This window comes from Triturus cristatus, chromosome 5_2 (assembly GCF_964204655.1).
Source record: "Triturus cristatus chromosome 5_2, aTriCri1.1, whole genome shotgun sequence".
Lineage (NCBI taxonomy): Eukaryota > Metazoa > Chordata > Amphibia > Caudata > Salamandridae > Triturus > Triturus cristatus.
This window is the reverse complement of record NC_140588.1, coordinates 387,402,892-387,425,539: the sequence shown is the minus strand read 5'-3', so window position 1 is coordinate 387,425,539 and position 22,648 is coordinate 387,402,892. Positions and strand designations below refer to the sequence as shown.

General features: G+C 42.1%; 1 protein-coding gene across 2 annotated transcripts in view; it reads right to left on the bottom strand.

Moving 5' to 3' along the window:
* BLOC1S5 (biogenesis of lysosomal organelles complex 1 subunit 5) overlaps positions 1-22,648 on the bottom strand; it is a 222,115-nt gene that overhangs the window by 89,287 nt on the left and 110,180 nt on the right. For both annotated transcript variants that reach the window (XM_085607245.1, XM_085607247.1), the window contains exon 4: positions 7,901-7,959. In XM_085607245.1, coding sequence (XP_085463371.1) covers positions 7,901-7,959 — 59 coding nt within the window. The remainder of the gene's footprint in view (positions 1-7,900; positions 7,960-22,648) is intronic.

The following is a 22,648-nucleotide window of genomic DNA, read 5'->3' as shown; positions in this document are numbered from 1 at the left end:
CTGTGGTACAGAGGAGTTAGGTTTTATCAAAGGAACAAGTGTAAAGCATTAAGAAGTACCTGAACAGTAAATAGGAATAAAACACAATACAACAAACATTCGACACCAATTTAAAAGAAGGTTATATTTTTATCTTTAAATGGACACCTGAATGATAAAGATCCACCTGAGGGATCTGGAGATATGTATTTTTTAAAAGAAACAACAAATCACTGCTTTTCACTCAATGCAATAAATCATTGCAGTCAACTATGATAGTGGTTTAGGGTTAGTAATGATAAGCAAGTTGAAAACAACTATATGGCTACTCTTGGACATGCCAGCTCCAATAGTGAGCCAGTCCAGTTATAGGGACCAAACAGTTCCAGGGGGATAGTTACCAGTAACTTTTAGTAGTCTACAGTCCAGTTCTGAATCCTTAGGTCAAACCATCACTGAAGTCAATGAAGTGGTCCTGCTGCAAGGGTTAGAGGATTCTGAAAATCCTGGGCTGGTGCTGTGGATTGTCACTGGTCTACTAGTCTCCGTTTACAGCAAACCCAGCGGTTTCCTTTAACTGACAATAAATTCCTGCAGGGTGACCAGTGTACACTCTGATGGCTTTCACGGGGCCAGCAAACTCGGGGACTCTCGTGGGGGTCAAGACTTGGTCTACCAGGCTGCACTTCAGCATCCAGCAGCGCTCAGGTTTCTTGCGCTGGGCTTTTAAGGGTGCAGGCTTCTCAGCGCTTATGGCCCTGTGGCTGTAACAAAGAGTTAGCCAACTGACTCTTGGAGTCACTCCTTCTGCCTGGCACACTGGAACAACTTTTCCACAAGTGTGGCACAGTAGGCAAAGACCTCTCTTTGTCAGTTCCTAGCTTCAACAGGAGCAGTCTAGACTTTGGTGAAGCCTCTCTTTGTTGGGTCCGGGGAGCAGCAGGGCAGTTCTTCTTCAGTCTTTCTTTCAGCGCAGTAGTGATCTGAGGTCTCAGTGCCAGGGCTGACACTTTTGTGCAGATTTCGAACTTAGGAGGTGGTGGCGGCTAACTAGCCAATGGACAACCAAGTCCCCTTCCACCTGATGATGAATTCCTGTGAAGTGTGGCATCTAGCTATCCCAGAATGCACTATTCTGCCCACTCCCAACATGGCTAGACTGTTCTCTTAGTGTGTGGAGCTTCCTAGCCCATCTCATAGGTGTGGCTACCAAGGGGCTACACTCCCCATGGAAAACTGGTTTGAAACAGGCTTTCCCCCCCTGTTCCAGTTGACAGCAGGTCTGGCTAAACAAAAGAGCTGCTCTTTCCTTATATGAATACCATTTGCCCTTCTATGGCGGCTTCCACCTTGGATGCTCGCTGCCTGGGATCACGCCTGCTCTGGCCATCCTGCCAAGAGGCGGTCACACCACTTCCCTCTGCAGGTCTTTTGTTTCTTTCCCTGAGAGTCATTTTCTCCTCTCCCCAGGAGGGCAGGAGACTGTCTCGAGAACAGCAGCTGTTGGCAATCAAAAACAGCTTTTGGAAAACTTAAGACAACAAAGTGCCAACTTTTTAAAGTTGATATTTGTAAAATAGTTATGTTTAATTTGACTTGGGCAACAAGTCTGGTTTAATGCAACAACTCTTTTGATACCTTGAATTATCAAATTTAGTAGCCTCATTTGGAAGTTAGCACGGCTAAGTTGTCAGTGCGCAACTCCATAATAGCCAATGGGGTTACTAGTCTCACTACAGCAAAAACGACAATGCAAGGGGTTTACTGTCAGGAGATGTAAAGTCATCAAAAACACATGTCCTTTTTTCCAATACAATGATTCCTGCCTTTACTGTTTGTTAGGCCTGTCTTAGGGGTGACTTATAAAAATTAAAAAGGAAGGTTTGGGGCTTCTGCATTTGCATAAATGGCAAGGTTGAGGTAGCAGTTTAAAAAAAGGCTCTGCCAGTCTGCAATGGCAGCCTGGGAATCATGTTTTGCTACACCCGTGGTGGCACAATAAGTGCTTCAGTCCACGAGGGATACTTAATTTACAGGCCCTAAGTACCCCTGGTACCATACTCTAGCAACTTATAAGTAAGTTAGCTTATACCAATGGGGGGGGAAGGGGGTGTTCACTTAATTGCACATATACTTTTTAAGGGTTAGAGCACTGGCACTGGGGCCTAGTTGCACTTTCGAAACACAACCAGCAACAGTCCAAAGCTTTGGGGGTGATCTTGAACAAAGACATTTCAAGTGTCTAGTGGGCTATCTGTCCCCATCTGGTGGACCTAGTGGAGTGCCTCAATCTGCCGCAGCAAGGGTAGAAAGATTGCCTTGGACATGTGCCTGGGGGTGTGACCGTATGCCAGGTTTGAACAACCACTGAAACAAATTGTTTCCTCTCTTTTTATTTATTTAATTTATCCCTGGTGTCTAGTATTCTTTCTACCCACTGGAAGATGGGCAGACCAGACTGACCACCCTTGTCTCTCCTTTTTCCTACAAAACAATTCCCTTACCTGGTGTCTAGTGGACTTTCTGCTCCCCTAGAATGGGCAGAAAAACTTTCTTCATCCAGAGGTTGGTGGGAGTGCCCCCCAGGATGGAAGAGAGATTATCTTGGGAACAGTGGTGGGAGCAGCTCAATACCAGGCGAGGTGGGCCTCTCCACCCCAATCCTTTAAATGAAAAATAAAAAAACTTGCCCTGGTGTCTTGTGGGCTTTCTGCCCTCCTGTGGGAATAGATGGGGATGTAACTCCCAATCGGTCCACCCCACGGGGTCAGAAAACAGATGTGGCTCCCCTCAATGGGGAGAAATTTGGCCATGAGGGAGGGGGTCCCATATGACATCCCTGGTGGTCTATTGGTGTGGACCCCTACTCTTGGATCACCCTCCTGCTGTGTTCCCAGAGAAGGGATCTACTAGGGAGAGAGCGCGCTGAAAAGAGGAAAGTTTGTTACTGGACAAGGTTTGCTTAACTACTTCCAGTCGATGATTGTGGATTTCTTGTGTTGGTGTATACAGCTGTCTAAAGCAGTGGTTAAGACAATGTCCATGTCCCTGAACTAGAGGAGAATCATGTTATGTCACTGTATATTGTGCTGCCATGCTTTTAGTTTCGGCAGGTATTTATGAATAAACGCCATTTCCGCAAAAAAAGTATCAATCCACTTAAAAACAAACTTGTGTGTGTGGACTGAAAGACAAGAAAGTAGATGCAGAGGTGAGAAAGTTAATAAGTCGAAAGTTGGGATGGATTGAGAGATTGATAGTGATGTGGCGAATGTGTGAAGAGGGATGAATGAGTAGCAGGAGAGTGTAAATGCAGATGAGTCGATCTGGCGAGTTATTGGATGACAAGAAAAAAGGTGGATGGTAGTGAGTTGATGGACGCAAGAGGGAGGAAGGTATAAGAGAAGGTGCAGAGTTAAAGGGTGTTATTATGAGTTATAGTCTTTGAAACAAGGCGGTGAAACCTTCAAGTTAATGCAATAAATGTGAGAACAGGTTTCTGTGTTTTGTGAGATGTAAATTGGTTTGCTTTTTTATTTGTGCAGTTACTTTTTCACATTTACTCATCTGATGTTGATGGCTCCTAAAACTTTGAACGAGTTCCTCTCTCTATTGCCAATATTAATTGGATCACCACCAAATCCTGTGAGTGGAGCAAATCAACAGAACAGTACAGCAAGACACGAAAAACAAGTCTACAAAGAGTTCAGTGTGGTTGTTAGCTTACATTTTTGGCACTTTCACCCTCTATAATTACCATTAGGCAACAGTAGTAGCACAGGTCAAGTCAGGCAATGTTGCAGAGATAGACGTAATGCGCAGCTTCCTGGGACGATTTAACCTACTGATTCTGAAAGGATTCCTAGTTGACTCCCAGGCGGGAAAATCATACAGACAGTCTATAGGATGCTTGTTAGAGTTGCTACAAATGTAGTGACATGATAGCAGTCACAAGGAAATCCACAGGCAACCAGTTGTTTAGAATTATTTTACTGGAAATAAGCACATACACATCCTAATGGTATCGTCCAAGGTGTTTATTTTCCTACAGGATGAATTTGTGCGTGTTGGCAAACCTATACAAATATTCACAAACATTCACTGCAAGAGGCTCAATGTGATTTGGATGGAGCATTATCATTGTCAAGGAGTGCATAGAGGATGGGTACTACTTCACTCCTCCACAAAGCAAGTGGAATTATTGTGTCAAAATGTGCCTGAAATCGGACTCTCCATGCACGTTCCCTACCCCATCTTCTACCTAGAGACAAGCAGATGCACACAACTGGTTTGAGGTGGCTTCCTGTTTTTTCTAAGTGCCTCTCTATGTTGTTCTGCCGACACAGCCTGTATGTGGGGTGATGTTCCTCACAGCCGGGTAGTCTCCTGCCTGAATCATCCACAAAAGAGGCACAAAGAGGCATGAACTATCTACATCTGGCTATGAGTAGTCACTAAGACAATGATCCAGAGGGAGACAAAGGCTAGTCTCACCGAAATGATCCTTCTGACTTTTAACAATAGAGAATGCAGCCCTACCCCCCTCCACCAAACGGCAGTGCTACGGGGAGGCTCATTATCAGCACCTTTCAGCAAATGGACTTAATGGAATTGCTATAGGAGCTTGTCTCCTTTGTTTGCACTTCAGTATCTAGGCCTCCTTCCTCTTGATACACGTCCACTGTCTGAGAAAAAACACAGGTCAAATCAACTTGTGCCATGAACAGACAAGGGACTTCCAAAATAGAACCCACAGGCCTCCATTACTCTGCTTCTCTTATACATACAATGCATATACAACATAGGCCACATACACAAATAAGCACCGCTTACACTTGGGAAGTGAGTTGTAGGTACCTTCATATCAACAGTTGCTTTGCTATATCCTACAAACTTAGAATGGGGTCAGGTGACAAAATAAGGTAAAATTCTAACTGCACATTAGCAAGGCGCTCTCAGCCGGTGTAAAAAAAAAAAAAACATTTGCTGTAAAAATCTGGGCTCTAAGATTGATAAACAGTTGTCCTTTCAAAGCCAAATAATTACTGTGGTGGGAACACGTTTTGGCCTTTTACGCACCGCAAAAAAGTTTTTGCATTTTCTTTTTCTTCCAGCAATTGATTCTTGCCCCAATTATGGCTACGCTGGACTGTGCAAATGCACTTAATCCTCGACTTCTGCATTACCTAGGAAATAATTTACAGGCATTACAAAATGCTGCTACTGGCTTAACACTTAAGCTCCGGTTGAGGGCTCGTCAGGCCTTGCACTGGCTCCCGTGAACAAAATAATTTTGCTCAAAATCTACTTTTGACTAATAAAGCATTATATCAAAAGGGTCCAATATATCCATCGGCCAGGATGCATTATTATTTTTCTTACTGGAAATTGCAGTTTTCCAAAAGAATATTGGTGCAAGTCCCCAGGATCTGCCTTTCGAAAACTGGCGGCCGCTCCTGTTCCTATTTGGGCCCCTTGGCTTGGCATAAACTCCTGCTGGACCTCTATCAAGGTGACTCTGAACGTCAGTTTAAAAAGAAGCTTAAAACTTGGCTTTTTTCTGAAAACTAAGTGCAGTAATCACCCACCACCCTTTACTCTATTAGTGCTGGGACACTCCTCGGAGTAGCCACACACATTATAAGTTCTGCTTTCATTTCATTCATTCATTTCATAGATTCACATGTTTAAGAGTTCGGCCCCAGATATGGAGCACGGTTGTCTCTTTTTTCACCTTACATGCTCAGATTGCTATCTGAGAAAGTCTTCTCCCACTATACTAATAAAACTTTGCCTGAAAAATTGACCTTGACTTGCTCCCACTTGATTTCTCTCCTCTCTTTAGAGTGACAATCTTGTTACCTTCCATCCTCCGCATGTCTTCTATTTCTGAGTGTAGCCTCCTCTCAAACGATGCCTGGCTGTTTTTATCCCTCTTCTTGTAGTTCTGCAACTACCTGGCACCTCTTTTCATGAATCACAACCTCTCCTCTTTAAAACCCTATTCCTGAAACCTAATAGTACCTAATCCCTGCCAGCCTATCTATCTCACCCAGCCATTCACCAGGAACCGCATAGCACTAAAGATCACAACTAACTAGTATTAATATAATCTATCACAAAGTAACTGGAGTAAATGCATGCATTTTTTTCTTGAAAGCACATGACTAATTGCTAGAACCAACAATCAGACCTCTCAGGATTTTGCAATTTTCAAAAAAAAAAAATGGTGTATTCGGCATTTTTGTCAAAATCATGTGATTCTTACAAACGTGGCCGCAAAATATGCTTAAAAACAAGCATTGGCATAGCCAATAGGTCTCGCCTTTGGGACCTTATAAGTGTTTAGCCATGCAACAGTTGCATAACTAAATACTTATAAGGTCCCAAAAGCGAGGCCTATTGGCTATTCCAAGCGGCCGCGAAAGTGATCGCAATCGCGATCAAACATCAAAGCGGCCGCAAAAGTGAAAGTAATCGCGGAAAAGCCGACGCGCGCGCCCGCGCACATGCACTGTGGCTCTGGGCTGGCCTGGTAGCACTTTTTGGAGCCCTCTCAAAAAGTCTCGCCAGACCAGCGCATGCACTGGGTCAGGCGAGACCTAAAAACTGGTGTTCACCTTCTCTTTACTGGCTCTGTGCTGCCACTGAGCCAGTAAAGGAAGGGCGAGGAACAGGCCAGCCGGCAGCAGAGGTGTTAAAACCCTCTGCCGCCTGCCTCTGAAATGCACAGAGCTCCCTCCTAGAGCTATTAGCCTGCAGCCCGCCTCACACGTTTGTGTGCCCCCTGCGGATCTTGCAGGCCCCTACTGCCCTGCACGCACAGGTTGTCTGATGCCAAAAAGAGATGGTTTCATATTGCTATCTGCTCTCTTTGGCATCAGACACCCTCTGGTTCCAGGCGCTGTGCAACGTTACAGACTGTGATACAGCATAGTCTCCAGCAGTGACAGCTCACAGGCCTGCAGTATTTTTGTGGTCGGCACATTTTTTGCCTACAGCAAAAATACCGCAAATTTTGAGGTTTTGGGCTGCAAATGTTGCTTTTTTTTGGCCGCGAAATTGGCACCTAAAGCCGCAAAATCCTGGGGGTCTGAACAATAACAACTTGATTAACCACTACCCTTGTGTTCCGGAGTAGCGTGCAACTCGCCGTAAACCGCTTCAACAGCTCGTCAGGGGTAGTAAGCGCTATATAAATACAATTACAATGTGAAAAAGAGTCAGGTATTTCCGGTGTGTGCATGTTTGCACCTTTGGGCAGCAATTGCCAGACGGCATAATCGATTTCGCCCGCCCGCACCCCCCCCCCCCCCCCCCCACACTCCCCCACTCCCAGTAATCTGGCCCCTGGGAGAGAGAGCAATGATGAATGAACCAAACAGGTAGAGACGAACACTGAACGATTCATACACACAACCATAAACGCACGCAAAACACAGAGGCCATAACTACCCAACTACCATACAAAAATCGACTCACTTTAAAAAGAGATTTTCTGTTTCTGTGGCACGATTAGAAACTGGCTAGCGTTCAAAAGCCGTCGCTCTTAGCCCAATAAGTGCAGCACAGTCTGCCAGGCGCACCTTGTAAAATCGGCTTCAAAGTCGAAGCACGAGGCTTGTACGGGAAACCAGGTTTCACATTTCCCACGCGAGTGTGGTGAATTGCCCACCGTGTTCGAACATTGCAATGGGTGGCAAAGCCATGAAATCAGACGAGTCGAAAAAGGAGGGCTCGAACTCAACCTTGGGAGGAAGAGGGAGACTTAGGGAAGGAGAACAAACAATCCTTGCATGAAACCAGACTTGACAAAATATGGATTTTACATTATAATTCCAAGGACGATTCCTGTTTTGACTGTGAGGGCATTAGGTATTTTTTTTTTTTAAACAAAATAAAACCGGTGCTTATTTCTTACCATTCGTTCTTGCTGCTGCCGCTGCTGGAGTCTGCAGATCGTCTGATTGGCAACTTTCACTGAAAGAGACATGGGGGATGTTTAATCAGCTGTCTGAATTTGAAGGGGAAGTACGTTTTCAATACAAAGAGAACAGCATGACACCACACGGGGTCTAAAATCAACGACGCAGCCCTTGACTAACTGCCCCACACCCGAGAAAGGGATTCTTCCCAAATAGCGCAAGGTAGGAAGCCAGAAGGGCCGCTCGCCCTGCACGCCTTGAGGAAGTCGGTCATTAAAGACCACCAAGTCACTCTTGTGAGGGCTACTGGCGAGCAGCCCCCTCTAGAAGGAATGAATGCGTGTAAAACTATTCCTGGAAACAGATGTGGGAACGCTTCAATTATAGATACACTCTTTATGCCTCATTTTATTTAAAGCCTTTTATTTTAAGAGAATTGCGATGCCAAAACACACAGTCGGGTCGGTTTGTGTTACAGGCCCGCATCCTCTGCGTGTTGTTTCTGTACTTTGGCAACAATGCTTGATATACTCTTAATGACCGCTCGATGGCTTCCACCTCCTGTGCCCATTTGTCTCCGACATGTTCTAAGGGGCTGTTAGTTTCCACAAGCGCCATTGAAGCGAAAGATAAAACCGCCTTCTGATAATGAATGGCAGGCGCTCAGAGAAGTGCCAAACATTGTGATGTCTTCCTTTGCAACCCTTTCACTGTTGTTGCTGGTTTAAGTAAGGCAGTGGCAAAGTATTCAGTTCCACACACAGAAACGTACAAGGAAACTGTGATTTTATGTTCTCCATGTAATATGTAGTGAAACTATACAAAGGATATTAGGACACGTGTCATCCGAACAGAAACCCTTTTTAGGAAAGCTCTGAAAACTTGGATCTTTATCGCCCCGGATGCTCCATGTAGATCACTCATCTAATATTCTCCCAACTTCAGGGATCCGCACAGCGCCCTGATGCTCCTTGGAGTGAAAGCTTGCGCTTTACAGATGCTCTATAACATAACATAACATGGTTTGGTTTCTGCTGCAACACGTTTACAATCAGCGATACTGATTCTTCTTATACCACTGTATGATACAGATATTAACAAAGGCTTCAAGAGATTTACATTTTTCAGGAGGGTCTAATATATAGGTTCTCCTTCTATTGTACATTGTTGGTAACGTGTTTTTACGGTGGTCTGTGCGCGAAGAGTTTTGGTGTTGTGCGTAAGACGAAGGCGTGCTCCAAGCTTGTTCCAGAGAACTTGGACTTGCTGATCTTGGGCAATTATCGGAAAACTTGTGAGGGATAACGTCACATTTGCACAGACTACCAGAACTACCTTATAGCATTGATATGAGGAAGAGTGCTGGCTTGTTGCAGGATATGGAGCGGTGCACCCCAAGGATGACACCAGATACCCTCTAGAGGGTCGACAGGGTTCACCAATATGTGGTAAAGGAACAACCCAAGAATAATCAGAGACAACAAGGTAGTTTACCTACATGCCAAAACCATAAACAAATAAGTTACAAGACAAGGACAGACTGAAATACATAGGCGTTGTTGTACTTGGACCTCTCTGCAGGGTCACTCCCAAACGTTTCGCCTTCATTGCTCCTGTTTTCTGAACCAGTGGTGTAACGCAGCCCCTGCGGGGTGGGGGGTCCCCCTCAGCACAGTACTCAGGCCTGAGAGCTCTGTATTAAATCCAGAGCGGGGTCCCCTCTATGTACCTTGCAGGGGCCCCCTTAACTTTCGTTACGCCACTGTTCTGAACCCATTTTTGTTAACTTTTATGTTTCTGTACACTTTACCAGTGCTAAGGTGCTTGTGCTCTCTCCATTAAACATGGTAAAATTGGCTTACATCCAATTGGCACTGTTTCTTGGATATGAATTTATCTTAAATAAATGAAGACAAGAGGCGTTTGGCAAAACAGGAACACAGTTTAATTTAACGCTGCCTCAACAGAAGTCGCCTGCTCAAAGTCTCTTGGTGTACAAAGTTTTGGCTGTAGTTATATTCAGTTCATGAGTACAATAAAACAGTTATCTACATTCCAAAAAAGCATCTTAGCCATAAATTAACAAATGTGGGCATCCGATAAGGACACAGATGGCTCTCTACCTCGGGGAGAGCTAGTATGGGCCAGTGTGTCTGTGTCTAAACTCTATCCTGAGGAGTGGGTGATCATTACCTGTGGTGTGCATGTCGTGTCTTGATTGGTTGAGTTTTTCTACCTCCATGTGGTATCTAGCTTTGTGGCATTTTTGGGAAACGCAAGCCCTTGGACAAACGTGTTTAATTGGGATCAGTTTCCTCTAACCAGTTTGTGGTGCAGCTATCTATCTGTTGGATCGATCAGGGTTTTCCCTGGGCGTGTGTTTGTCTTTAGGTTAAGAGAGACCCCACCTGTGATCTGGTATTCGATAGGCGTCGGTGTGGAGCTTAGGACATGTTTAACCACGTATCTCTGACTATGGGTTGATGGAGAGGTCACATTGGTTGAATCTGACAGCAATGAGGCGAGTTCATTAGAATGCCTGAAAATAACATGGCATTCACTGGTATCATTTGTATCGACATCTTTAACATTGTGCATACAGTTGTCACAGCATACATTGACATTGTTCTTACTGGTAGTGACACGGTTATGTTTGCTTAGGTCATAACGTACTTTGACATTGTTCTTACTAGTAGCAGTATTGTCATTTGTGCATGCATTGATATCTATCATTGCCGGTGTTGGCGCTGCTGTGTGAGTACAGGTTATGACAGATATTGGCATTGTATTGAAGAGTATTGGCATGGTCATGTTGGCACAGGTTATGGCATACGTTGACATTGCCTTTATTGGTATTGCAGTTGTCGCGCCTCCACATATCATGACACTGTATTCACCCATCCTACCAGCACATTTAAATTTACCTACAAGAGCCTAGTGAGGTGATACTAAATGTACCCAGAGCCTGTATATGAAATGCTACGGGTAGGCCGGCAGCACTGATTGTGCCACTCACTTAGGTAGCCTTTTGAAACATGTCTCAGGCCTGCCATCAGAGCCTGTGTATGTAGTTTTAAATAGCCATTTTAACCTGGCAAAATTAACCTTTTGCCAGGCCTAAACAATACTTTTTAATACCTATAAGTTACCCCAGTGTAGGTTCTAAACAGTCTGTAGGGCATGGTGTGCTGTATTTAAAGAGTTGGACATGTAAGCTTAAGTTGTATATGCCCTGGTAGTGAGAAACTCACACATTTGTTTTTCATTACTGTGAAGACTGCCTCCTCTATAGGATAACATTGGGTTACCTTATTAAATTTAATAAGCAATAACTTTTGATTGGGAGTAGGTAGGAATTTGTAGTTTGGTCTGTAAAGAATTGTAATTTAAAACCCTCTTTAATGGTAAAGTCAGATTTTAAGTCACATTCCAAAACATTTTTAGAAAGTTGGGATTTGCTTGTCCGAACAATTTGGCGCCTGGACCCTGCTCCTGGGTCACATGATTAGGTGAAATTGACAGCTGACCTTTGTGCATTCCTCCCAGACAACCACACAATAGAGAGGCTGGGTGGTGGCATGATGGGCCATTTAGGCGGGATAGGGGTGGAGGAGCGGAGTGGTCACAAACCACACTTGCACTTCAAATGGGCTGCCACAGCACACTCACAAAAAGCTTTGCACTAGGTCTTTGTGCCCCCAGATAACTTGCAACTAGGGCTGGGAGGCAGGATATCCCAGACACCTTTGCTGGTGGAAAACTCCAGAAGCTTCTCCCACTTCAAAAGGTGCAAAAAGTAAAGTCTGGACCTGTGGAAGGACTTTCAGAGGACTACCCTCCTGTATGTGTCCCGCTATGTACTTCAGAGGACCGCCCTGTGGCACCATGAGGACTGCTCTGCTGCTCAAGTCTGCGTTGTGCCCTCAGATGACTTCCCTGCTGCTTGAGACCTTCTTTTCTGCTTGTACCCAGGACTACCAGAGTGACTCCAGATGCTAGTTGGCTGGCCTCCCGATCTGAGGCTCAGGGACAGAAAAGGCTCCAAACATGTTGAACCTGCACCAGGACCGACTTAGTGAGTCCTGGCCCTCCAATTCGTGACCCTCCAGTTCTGAACCCTTAGAAGTGGGGCTAAAGGTGCTGTAAAGGCCTAGCTGAAGGTTCCACTAAATCTAACACAAAGCCCCGCAAAGCAATGCCACACCGCCTGCGCACTAAAGACAAAAGGTACAATAGTCAGCAGGCCAAATTTGGTTCTGTGCCCGATCTGTGCTCCATTGTGGTCGGCCTGAGCTTGTGACTTTGTCTTGGCCCATAGCGACCAGATACAGGCAAATGTGGCTTTGCGCCTTTTGGCACTACTTTGATCTAAATCTTTAAAATTTCATATCTCCATTTCTACTGATTAGATTTTTTGGTGTTTTGGTGTTATTTCATCTATTAAATGTTACTGTATTTCTCTAAATTATTGTGGGATTTTTCTTATGTTGTGTTGTCACTTTATTGCTGTTTGTGAGCTGCATAAGTACTTTACACATTGCCTCTAAGATGAGCCTGACTGTTTTTGTGCCAAGTTAGCAGAGGGTTAAGCATGGGTTAATTTAGTGACTTTTGGGATTCTCCTTACAAGGATTGTGGCTGTTGCTTGAGAAGGGCTCACACCCCTCTCAATTAACAACCCATTTCTCACAGGAAGGGATCTAAGATGCCAACCAAGAAGCAGAGAAAGTGTAACCAGAGAACATTCACAGACATCACTTCAGTAGCTCTATGAGCTCTTCTGAAAATGGAAAGGGGGCAATCTATAAGCAATAGAGTCTCTTAAAGGTTTACTGTGTCTGCACATTGAAAGAAGGCCTTATTTTTGCGTAAATGTCTTAGAAACCGCTGTATTTAACACTAGCAAGCTAAGAGGTAGATACTGTTTGAGAGCTGACAAGGATTTATTCTTGTTATGTTACAGACTTGAACATCCAATAGAGTTTAGCACTCTATCGTGACAAACGTAGCTCTATAACTGAGTTTAGATAAGAAGGAATATGGTAAGTGGCTGAAAAGGTAGAAAAAAGTACAGGTGTTAAAAGGGATATCTCACCCCATGGCTCCAATAATACTCTACTCAATTTAACTTGTTTACGCCAATACATTCATGAATTTGGTTTTCTTCCAAAAGAGATGGCCAAGTCTGTATATATACCTTCAGGTGTTAGTGTAACTCATTAGGATACATTCTAAAGTGATATGAGATCAGAGAATATGTGGAGCCACATAAATGAGAAAATCAAAGTCAAATACAATCACCATGGTATGCAGAGAGTATGGTATAGCTCCAGATGTGGAAGGCCCATGTAAAATCTGGCTGTAACCGCTCCTCTGCAAGACCAATTGCTAATCTTAAGGATATGTGCCACATCATCTGCTATATATTAGGAGCTACAAGGTGTATCCCTGTCTTCAAGGCACAACAAGAGTTAAATATAGCAACATGAAACAGTATGCACAGGACTAGAAAGTCAGAGGACAAGATCAGTACATAGACAATATTGGTACTGCTACAGACGTGTAAACATCAGCCATTCTAGCTGCATGAATTTGTGAGAACAGTTCTCACTTTTAAAATGGCCAACCAGGTGGTACATATCAGTCTTGCTCTTAGTAGCTTTCCTCACAACTTGCCTTTCATTATCTCAGATTTTAATTGAAACCTATTCCATTATAATCACAGACAAGAGCTTGGGATCGCCTCATGACGTATGTCCTTCCAAGTTTGTAAAAGATCTAAATACCATAATCATCAGAGGTGTACAGAGTAGCCAACTGCTTTCTGCTTATTATTACTGTCCTTTCATTATTAGGATTTGAGTTGTGACGACCCTCCTGAAGCATCCATTACTAGATCCTAAGAAACCTTAAATTCTGCACCATCTCTATGTTTCCTTTACTAGCAAAGAGTTAGAGATGGTCAGAGACAGCTCAGCTTCAGAATATATATTTTTATTATGTTGGACTATTATACATGGGCTACTGTCTAAGAATGAGCACAGAAAGAGATAGTCATTTATGTCATGTGTGACCTCTGAATTTAAGTTGGAGGCTGGAGGATTGGCTCATTAATTATCTAGATGTTTGTGAAACTTTTGTTATTTGTGAATCACGTTTTCAAGAAATTTTATTAGAGGTCAGGTCCAGAGTATGCCTTTTCCTGGTTGAATGGAGATATTCTGTTGTCAAGCCCACAATTTGAGCTCTTATCGGAGACTGTCAGGTGGGGTGATGCACAAGGGTCGACTATCTTGCCTCTTCTTTATAATTATAATTGTCAAACCTTAGTTCATTAACGTATCTACATTGCCTTGTATTTCCTTTGTACGCTGATGCACACAACTGATCTAAAATTTGAAAGGAAAGGCACATGTATTGTACCAGATATCAATGTGGTCTCCTGAAAAATCCACTGGCGAATATTGGCAAGCTTCTTAAAGATGAACCCAGCTAATTCGGAAATTTTGCTCGGTCTCTTCACATCACCCACATTAAAGGAAAGAAAGCGCCCAGGTTCCATGGGTTCTTGCTCCGCATCCATCACTGTTATTGATAATCTAAAACACATGAAAACCCTGAGCTAACCTGTTCGAGCCAAAATCACTGCTGTATCGCATAGATATTTGCAAGCTAAATCTAAAGAAGTATTATTGACATTTATTTAAGTTTGTGGCAACAGAATCTAGTTAGACCTGTTAAGCCCTTACATTAAACATTTCCACTCCTAATGAGTGGCTACTGTGGAGTGTATGAAACTGGACGATGCGTATGCTGCCGAACATTCTTTACAAGGAGTACTGCAGAAAACACAGTCCAGAATAAATCATTTTGTATTGTTCACAGGGCTTATAGGAGTGCTGGTTCCTTTATCACAACATTCACACTCATTTGATGCAAGGTTATAATTGATGCTTTACAAACATAGCAGAATTGGTGGCTACTACTTCAGAGCCCAGGTGGCTCTGCTATGGAACGCTCGTCCTGAAACCCTTAGGAAGAAGTCCCACTATATGAAATTATGTGTGGCCATAAAGATCCGGTGGGTTACAGATTAACTTCTCTGTGGTACACAAGTGTTTTTGAACAAATGATGGATGCGCTGTTAAACTAATAACAGTGTCCCCAACCGGCACTCCTTTGGGACAAAGTCCCCAAGTTTTTTTTTCTCCTTTCTTCTCTTTGATAAATTCAACAAACTGTATACACTTTTCAGTTTAAATATCATGTAGTTTAATTCTTCATCATTGTTACATCACAATGGTTTCATCAAATGAATTGTATCAATTCTCTTCTTACAATTCCATTTATATCCATATGATGGTGAATCTGGAATCCGTATGCTCTTAAAGGTTACAATTCCCTATGCATTTCGGGACTGAGCCCTTCATCAGGGGCGATCATGTACCTGGAAAACGAAAAATGCGGTGTTGTAGTCCAAGGACATCTACAACTCTACGATCGGAACACAAATGTGACATGTGAAACAATACCAAGCTGTGCACCGGTTTTACACGGACTTGCGAGTGTGCTGTGGTTGTTTGGTGAATAGATTCGGAAAAATTCTGTGCAAACTAAAGGCTGAATTGTGAACGTACGAAGGTGTAACGTGATGACCATTGTTAATTAGCTGTGTGTAAGAACCTTATTGAAATAAGCGGAAAGAAGTGCTCACGCTCTTAAAACAGTGTGGGAAAACACATTAGTTTAATTGCATGCGGTGAAAACGGCGTGACCACATTACATTGCCGTGTTTGGCTACTGTATACAGTGATCGTTCGGGTCGGAAACAGTACGCAAAGGTGACGAAGTGAAACGCTATGAAAAACAAGCTACGCGTTTTGGTGTACAGGTAGGATAGGATAGGCAGGGCTCGAAAAATCTGAAAAAGGGTATTAGTCCTGCAGGTCTAGTACCTTGAAAAATCTCCTCGACCTAACAGTAACCTACTTGACCTCCGTCTCTGAAAGCGGAGCAAAAGTGACAAGATAACAAGATTTAAAGGCATCTTTATTGCTCATTTGCTTTGTGAGCAATAAAAAGGCCTTTAAATCTTGTTATTTTGTCACATTTGCTCCGTTTTCAAAGACAGAGGACAAAAGTTAGTATGTTTTCCTACTCGCCAGAAAGGGCGAGTAGGACCTAAAAATAGCTCGACCTCATAAAATTTACCTCGTAGATGCGAGCGGTCGAGTGGATTTGTCGAGCCCTGATAGGATATGTATTTATATAGCGCAACGAATGCCGAAGCGTCTTGGCGCTAGTACCACACAAAGGGAGACGTGTTCCTCACATACTAACCTCTCGAAAGAGCCGTGTCTTTAGCATTTTTCTAAAAGCTAAATGATTACGGATTGATTTCAAGGCATGAGGAAGCCTGTTACCCAAATGTAAACCCCATGCGCTCTCGATGATTCCTCTCTTACTATGTTCGAACTGAAAAAATCTACAACTCCCGTAGACAGCAATGAACCGTGGCAGTGTTGCTGAGGGTGTATAAAAAACAAGGGATGTACATGCAAGTGAGGTGAAGTGTGGATCTTAGTAAAAACTGAAAAACTGTTAAAATGGAATAAGTGTTGTTGTCTGCCATCTTAGAATGGATCCGAAACAGAAAGGTTGAATAGAAGATTCCGTATAAAATAGAAATGAAAACCTGTAAATGTAATGGGATTTGGACTTAAATAATCATTAACATATGGTTACAGAAAACATGTAGTTACAAAAAACAACTATACTCGAAGCGTTCATTGAGACCCTTCGGGTGGCAAGAGTCCAGTCTTTTTATCCAATACAATTATAGTTGTAGCAATTTCTTCTTGTTGTGAGCACCCTCCTTCACTGGAACAATCTCCAAAAGCAAAAATCTCAAATGACTTACATTGTGTTTATGGGTGGAAAAATGGGCTGCCACTGGAGTTTATTACTTGATTTCTTATTGTACTTTTATGTTCCGTCAGTCGCGTTTTTATTTTTCGCGCAGTCTTTCCTACATAGGAAGCCCACACGGGCATTTGAGTAAATAAACAAGATTTTTTGTGTCGCAGGTGGCATTGGTAAACAGTTTAATGCTTATGCCCGTGGTAGGATGGCTTATGCTGTTACACCGGATGATGTTGTTACAATGACCACAATTTAAGCATGGTATGGTTCCTTTATATGTGGTTCCTTTTTGTTGGGGTGTGGCCTCTAGTAGATCCTTGATGTTCCTGGAGCGTTGATACGCAAATAACGGTGTAGAGTTGAAATTCCTTTAAAATCAGGTTCATTCTTTATCATCGGCCAATTCTTCAATATGATTTTTTTCATCTGGTAGCTTCTGGTAGAGAATTTTGACACAAAAACTGGTCTGTGGCTGGTAGTTTCTTTTTCATGTGGGATTAAAAGATCTTTCCGATTAATGTCTTTGAATTGAAACTGCACCCAGCACATCAGCAAACACTACCACAGAGGCTCATTTTTTAGAGAGCAGCCAAACTCCGGATGTGTAACCCGGAGGGGCAAAGGCAACCAAAGAATCAAGTTTACCCATCGCCAAATCAACACGGAGCCAAAGAACTTGATCATCAACATTTCTAGCAGCACTTTATCGAACCTCCAAGTAGCTACATTACAAAAAGGCATGTCATTCGTACCAACGTACCATTCTAATGAGCTTGAGATGGAAGTCAGCTTATATAAATTCATGAGAAACCTCAGATTAAAACACTTTTTCAACAACGTAGCTCCTCAATTGATTGGTGTTACAGAGGACACCCTGATAGGTTTAAGAAGCAGAAGCTCATTCATGGCACCCATCAGCCACAAAATATTTGATTCCTATGAAACCATCACGATGAATGAAATTAGAGACCTGTTCAAAAGAACCAATCCAAAAAAACACTAATTTTAGCATCAAAGAAAAACAAGCTATTAACCAAATCATCGACAATCAAGACATTAGATGCTGTAAAGCTGACAAAGGTGGTGCACTCGTTATAATGGACTCCATGTTCTATCAAAACAGCATTAATGATCATTTTCACAACACGGACCTCTACATGAAATTATCCTTGAATCCAACAGAAGAATTTGCAAAGACCTTGAAAATCATCATTGACAATGCATGTGCAAGCGGCATAATTACGGAGAAAGATAAAAAATATCTTATACAGGAACATCCCAAGAGCCCTCATTTACACATGCTTCCAAATATCCACAAGGATTTACATAGACTCCCATTCCATCCTAGCGTGTCGACCAAGAATTCCATTTATGAACCTACAGGCAAATACTTAGACAGGCACCTTCAACCAATCGTCAAGCAAATGACGAACTATTTACGTGATAAGACAGACTTCCTAAACAAACTAAATGACACATCCTTGGACCCGGACATGACGATTACCTTGTGCACAATAGATGTTTGTGCACTCTACACATCTATTCCCCACAATACAGGAATTGAAGCGATAGAATCATTCTTGATCAACCACGACATCAAAAAAGACCTAAAAAAATATTCTGTTAGAACTACTTCAATACACCCTTTACCATAGTTATTTTCAATGGAACGATGAATTTTTTCTGCAACTGGCGGGTACTTCTATGGGCAATTGCGCAGCCCCCAGCTACGCGAATCTGTTCATGTACTACCTGGAACTAAACAACATTTTGACCAATCCCAGATGGACTGACAAAATTCTCAAATACTGGCACTACATAGATCATATTTCTCTAATCTGGAAGGGCCCCCTGAAGAAATAAGAGAATTCACTGGCTTCATCAACAGTATAGAGGATCACATTCAATTTACCTACTCCGTAAGCACGGAAAGCATTGCTTTTCTTGATGTTCTGGTTACCTGTCAAGATAATATGATTGCAACAGATGTGTACACAAAAACTACAGACAAAAACAACACTCTACATTTTGACAGTTGCCACCCTATGTCCCTAAAAAGACATTTACCATACTCGCAGCTGTTAAGGATGAAAAGGATTTCTTCATAACCTAATGCATACATTACCAACCATAACAAGATGCTCACGAGGTTTAAAGAAAGAAAATATCCAAGCCCAATTCTAAAAACAGCCATTGTAAGGGCAGAAGCCATTAATCGGAAAGATCTTTTAATCCCACACGAAAAAGAAACTACCAGCAACAGACGAGTTTTTGTGTCAAAATTCTCTACCAGATGAAAAAAATCATATTGAAGATTTGGCCAATGATAAAGAATGAACCTGATTTTAACCCCTTGCGTGCGGGTTTATTTCTCCCGCTGTGCAGGAGAAATAAACGGCGTTCTGGAACACGACGGCTCCCGGCCGTCGTGCGCACGCGCCCACCGTAATGCACGATGGCCGGGAGACGTCATGTGCACTCAAGGGGTTAAAGGACTTTTCAACTCTACACCGTTATTTGCGTATCAACGCTCCAGGAACATCAAGGATCTACTAGAGGCCACACCCCAACAAAAAGGAACCACATATACAGGAACCATGCTTAAATTGTGGTCATTGTAACAACATCATCCGGGGAAACAGCATAAGCCATCCTACCACGGGCATAAGCATTAAACTGTTTACCAACGCGACCTGCGACACAAAAAATCTCGTTTATTTACTCAAATGCCTGTGTGGGCTTCCCTATGTAGGAAAGACTGAGCGAAAAATAAAAACACGACTCGATGGAACATAAAAGTACAATAAGAAACCAAGTAATGAAAACTCCAGTGGCAGCCCATTTTTCCACCCATAAACACAATGTAAGTCAGTTGAGATTTTTGGTTTTGGAGATTGCTCCAGTAAAGGAGGGTGCTGACAACAAGAAGAAATTGCTACAGCGAGAATTGTATTGGATAAAAAGACTGGACTTTTGCCACCCGAAGGGTCTCAATGAACGCTTGGAGTATAGTTGTTTTTTGTAACTACATGTTTTCTGTAACCATATGTTAACGATTATTTAAGTCCAAATCCCATCACGTTTACACGTTTTTATTTCTATTTTATACGGAATCTTCTATTCAACCTTTCTGTTTCGGATCCATTCTAAGATGGCCGACAACAACACTTATTCCATTCTAACCCTTTTTCAGTTTTTACTAAGATCCACACTTTCGCTCACTCGCGTGTACATCCCTTGTTTTTTTAAACCGGCAGCAACACTGCCACGATTCACTGCTGTCTACAGGAGTTGAAGATTTTTTCCGTTTGAACGCGGTAAGAGAGAAATCATCGAGAGCGCATGGGGTTTACCTTTGGGTTCACCTGTACACCAAAATGCGTAGCTCGTTTTTCATAATGTTTCACTTCAGCACCTTTGCGTACTGTTTCGGACCCTAACGATCACAGTATACAGTAGGCAAACAAGGCAATGTAATGTGATCACACCGTTTTCACCGCATGCAATTGAATTAATGTGTTTACACACACGGTTTTAAGAGCGTGAGCACTTCTTTCCGCTTATTGCAATAAGTTTCTTACACACAGCTAATTAACAATGGTCATCACGTTACACCTTCGTACGTTCACAATTCAGCCTTTAGTTTGCACAGAATTTTCCTAATCGCGAGTCCGTGTAAAACCGGTGCACAGCTTGGTATTTTTTTCACATGTCACATTTGTGTTCAGTTCGTGGAGTTGTAGATTTTCTAGGACTACAACATCGCATTTTTCGTTTTCCAGATAAATGACCTCCCCTGATGAAGGGCTCAGTCCCGAAATGCATAGCAAATTGTAACCTTTAAATGCATATGGATTCCAGATTCACCATCATTTGGATGTAAATGGAATTGTAAGAAGAGAATTGATACAATTAATTTGATGAAACCATTGTGATGTAACAATGATGAAGAATTAAACTACATGATATGTGAACTGAAAAGTTTATACAGTTTGTTGAACTTATCAAAGAGAAGAAAGAAGAAAAAAAACTTGGAGACTTTGTCCCAATGGAGTCCCGGTTGGGGATACTGTTATTAGTTTAACAGCGCATACATCATTTGTTCAAAGACACTTGTGTACCACAGAGAAGTTAATCTGTAACCCACACGCCTCTGTTTATTCTTGAAACTACACAAGTGTCTTTGCACATACTTCTTAAATTGTACTGGACACAATCATATACCATAAAGCACTGTAAGGTTTGATAGTAGGATATTTTTTTAAGTATTGTGAGGTATGGTATGTTGTTGTGCAAGTTTAAATTGTCCATCACTGTACCTATGGCATTACAGCCCATTCTCTGAGTCCTTTCATGCAGATTAGGAGGGCAAGCCATTGAACTTGCGGAATCAAATTTTAAGACGGTATGTTGATTTGTAGGTGTTTGGTTGTGTGTAGCATGTGATGTATGACTTCATAAGCGACGACAGCTAGCTTCATTCCCCTCAGCAGAAAACATTTTATTGTAAATTACTGGTCAAATTTCTTTGATGGGTTTTTCTCATTGTCATTTGGGTGTTGTGTGATGTCACCACGCCATTTCAACATGCTTTTTATTATTTTTCACATATCATGATTATGTTGCATTATATTATTTCCAGCCCTGAAGAGTCACAGGCATCGACCTGTTGACGAAAAACGTGTCGGCTGGCGTTGTTACTTTTCTCACGAACATTGCTTACATAAAACTGCATTAATGGAACTACCGGTGTCGACCTTCAGATAATTTTTCATTGTGTATCAACTGTTTATCTATTACGTGTGCCCAGTTTTGCTCTATATATAAATAACTGTGGCCAAAGGTGACTATGTAGAAAGAAAAAGAGGTATTTATCACCGTAGACAGGTGCTGGTGTGGCTCCTCCACCCAGAGTTGTATGTGAAGAGAATTTAAAAACAGTCCACTTTTAGAGAGTTATGTTTGATGAAATTGTGTGCTGCCCTAAATCATATTTTCAGCTGATAGTGTTGGAGGTGCTGTATGCCAATGATGGATGGAACTCTTGGGTAGAGACAGTTGCTGTCTTAAAACTTGTGCACGGAGACACCAAGCTCATGCTAGATCTAACCACTGAAGATGAAAAGGCACAAACGTTTGCTTTGTACAGGCGGATATTTCTTCCTTACTAAAGATCAGTTCAAGCTTATGTTTAAGACGGCAATCCACCAATGGCCATGCAACCGAAAACTGAGGTACTTATATGGAAAGGTGGCTTTTTCAAGTTTAGGAACTGAAGAGTAAGAGAATAAAAAAAATAAAAAAATAATAATAATAATAAAAAAAAAATATATATATATATATATATATATATATATATATATTCACTGAAAAAACCATAGGTTTCACACACGTTATAGTTAGGAATTAGCATTTAAAAAACCTTGCAAATTCACTGAAAAAACCATAGGTTTCACACATGTTATAGTTAGCTGGACATTTTACTGATAAAAAACCAATGAAATTCCCCCGTTATAGTTACTGTAGGCAACTATAACTCACGCGACCGTAATCCTCTGCTGATGCTAATACTGTATTTAGACACTTATTTGCCCATGTCTTCTTCCATTAAATTTTAGCTATACATATATTACAAATATTTTTTTTTCATAAAGACACATATGTCATCAGCAGAGGATTACGGTCGCGTGAGTTATAGTTGCCTACAGTAACTATAACGGGGGAATTTCATTGGTTTTTTATCAGTAAAATGTCCAGCTAACTATAACATGTGTGAAACCTATGGTTTTTTCAGTGAATTTGCAAGGTTTTTTAAATGCTAA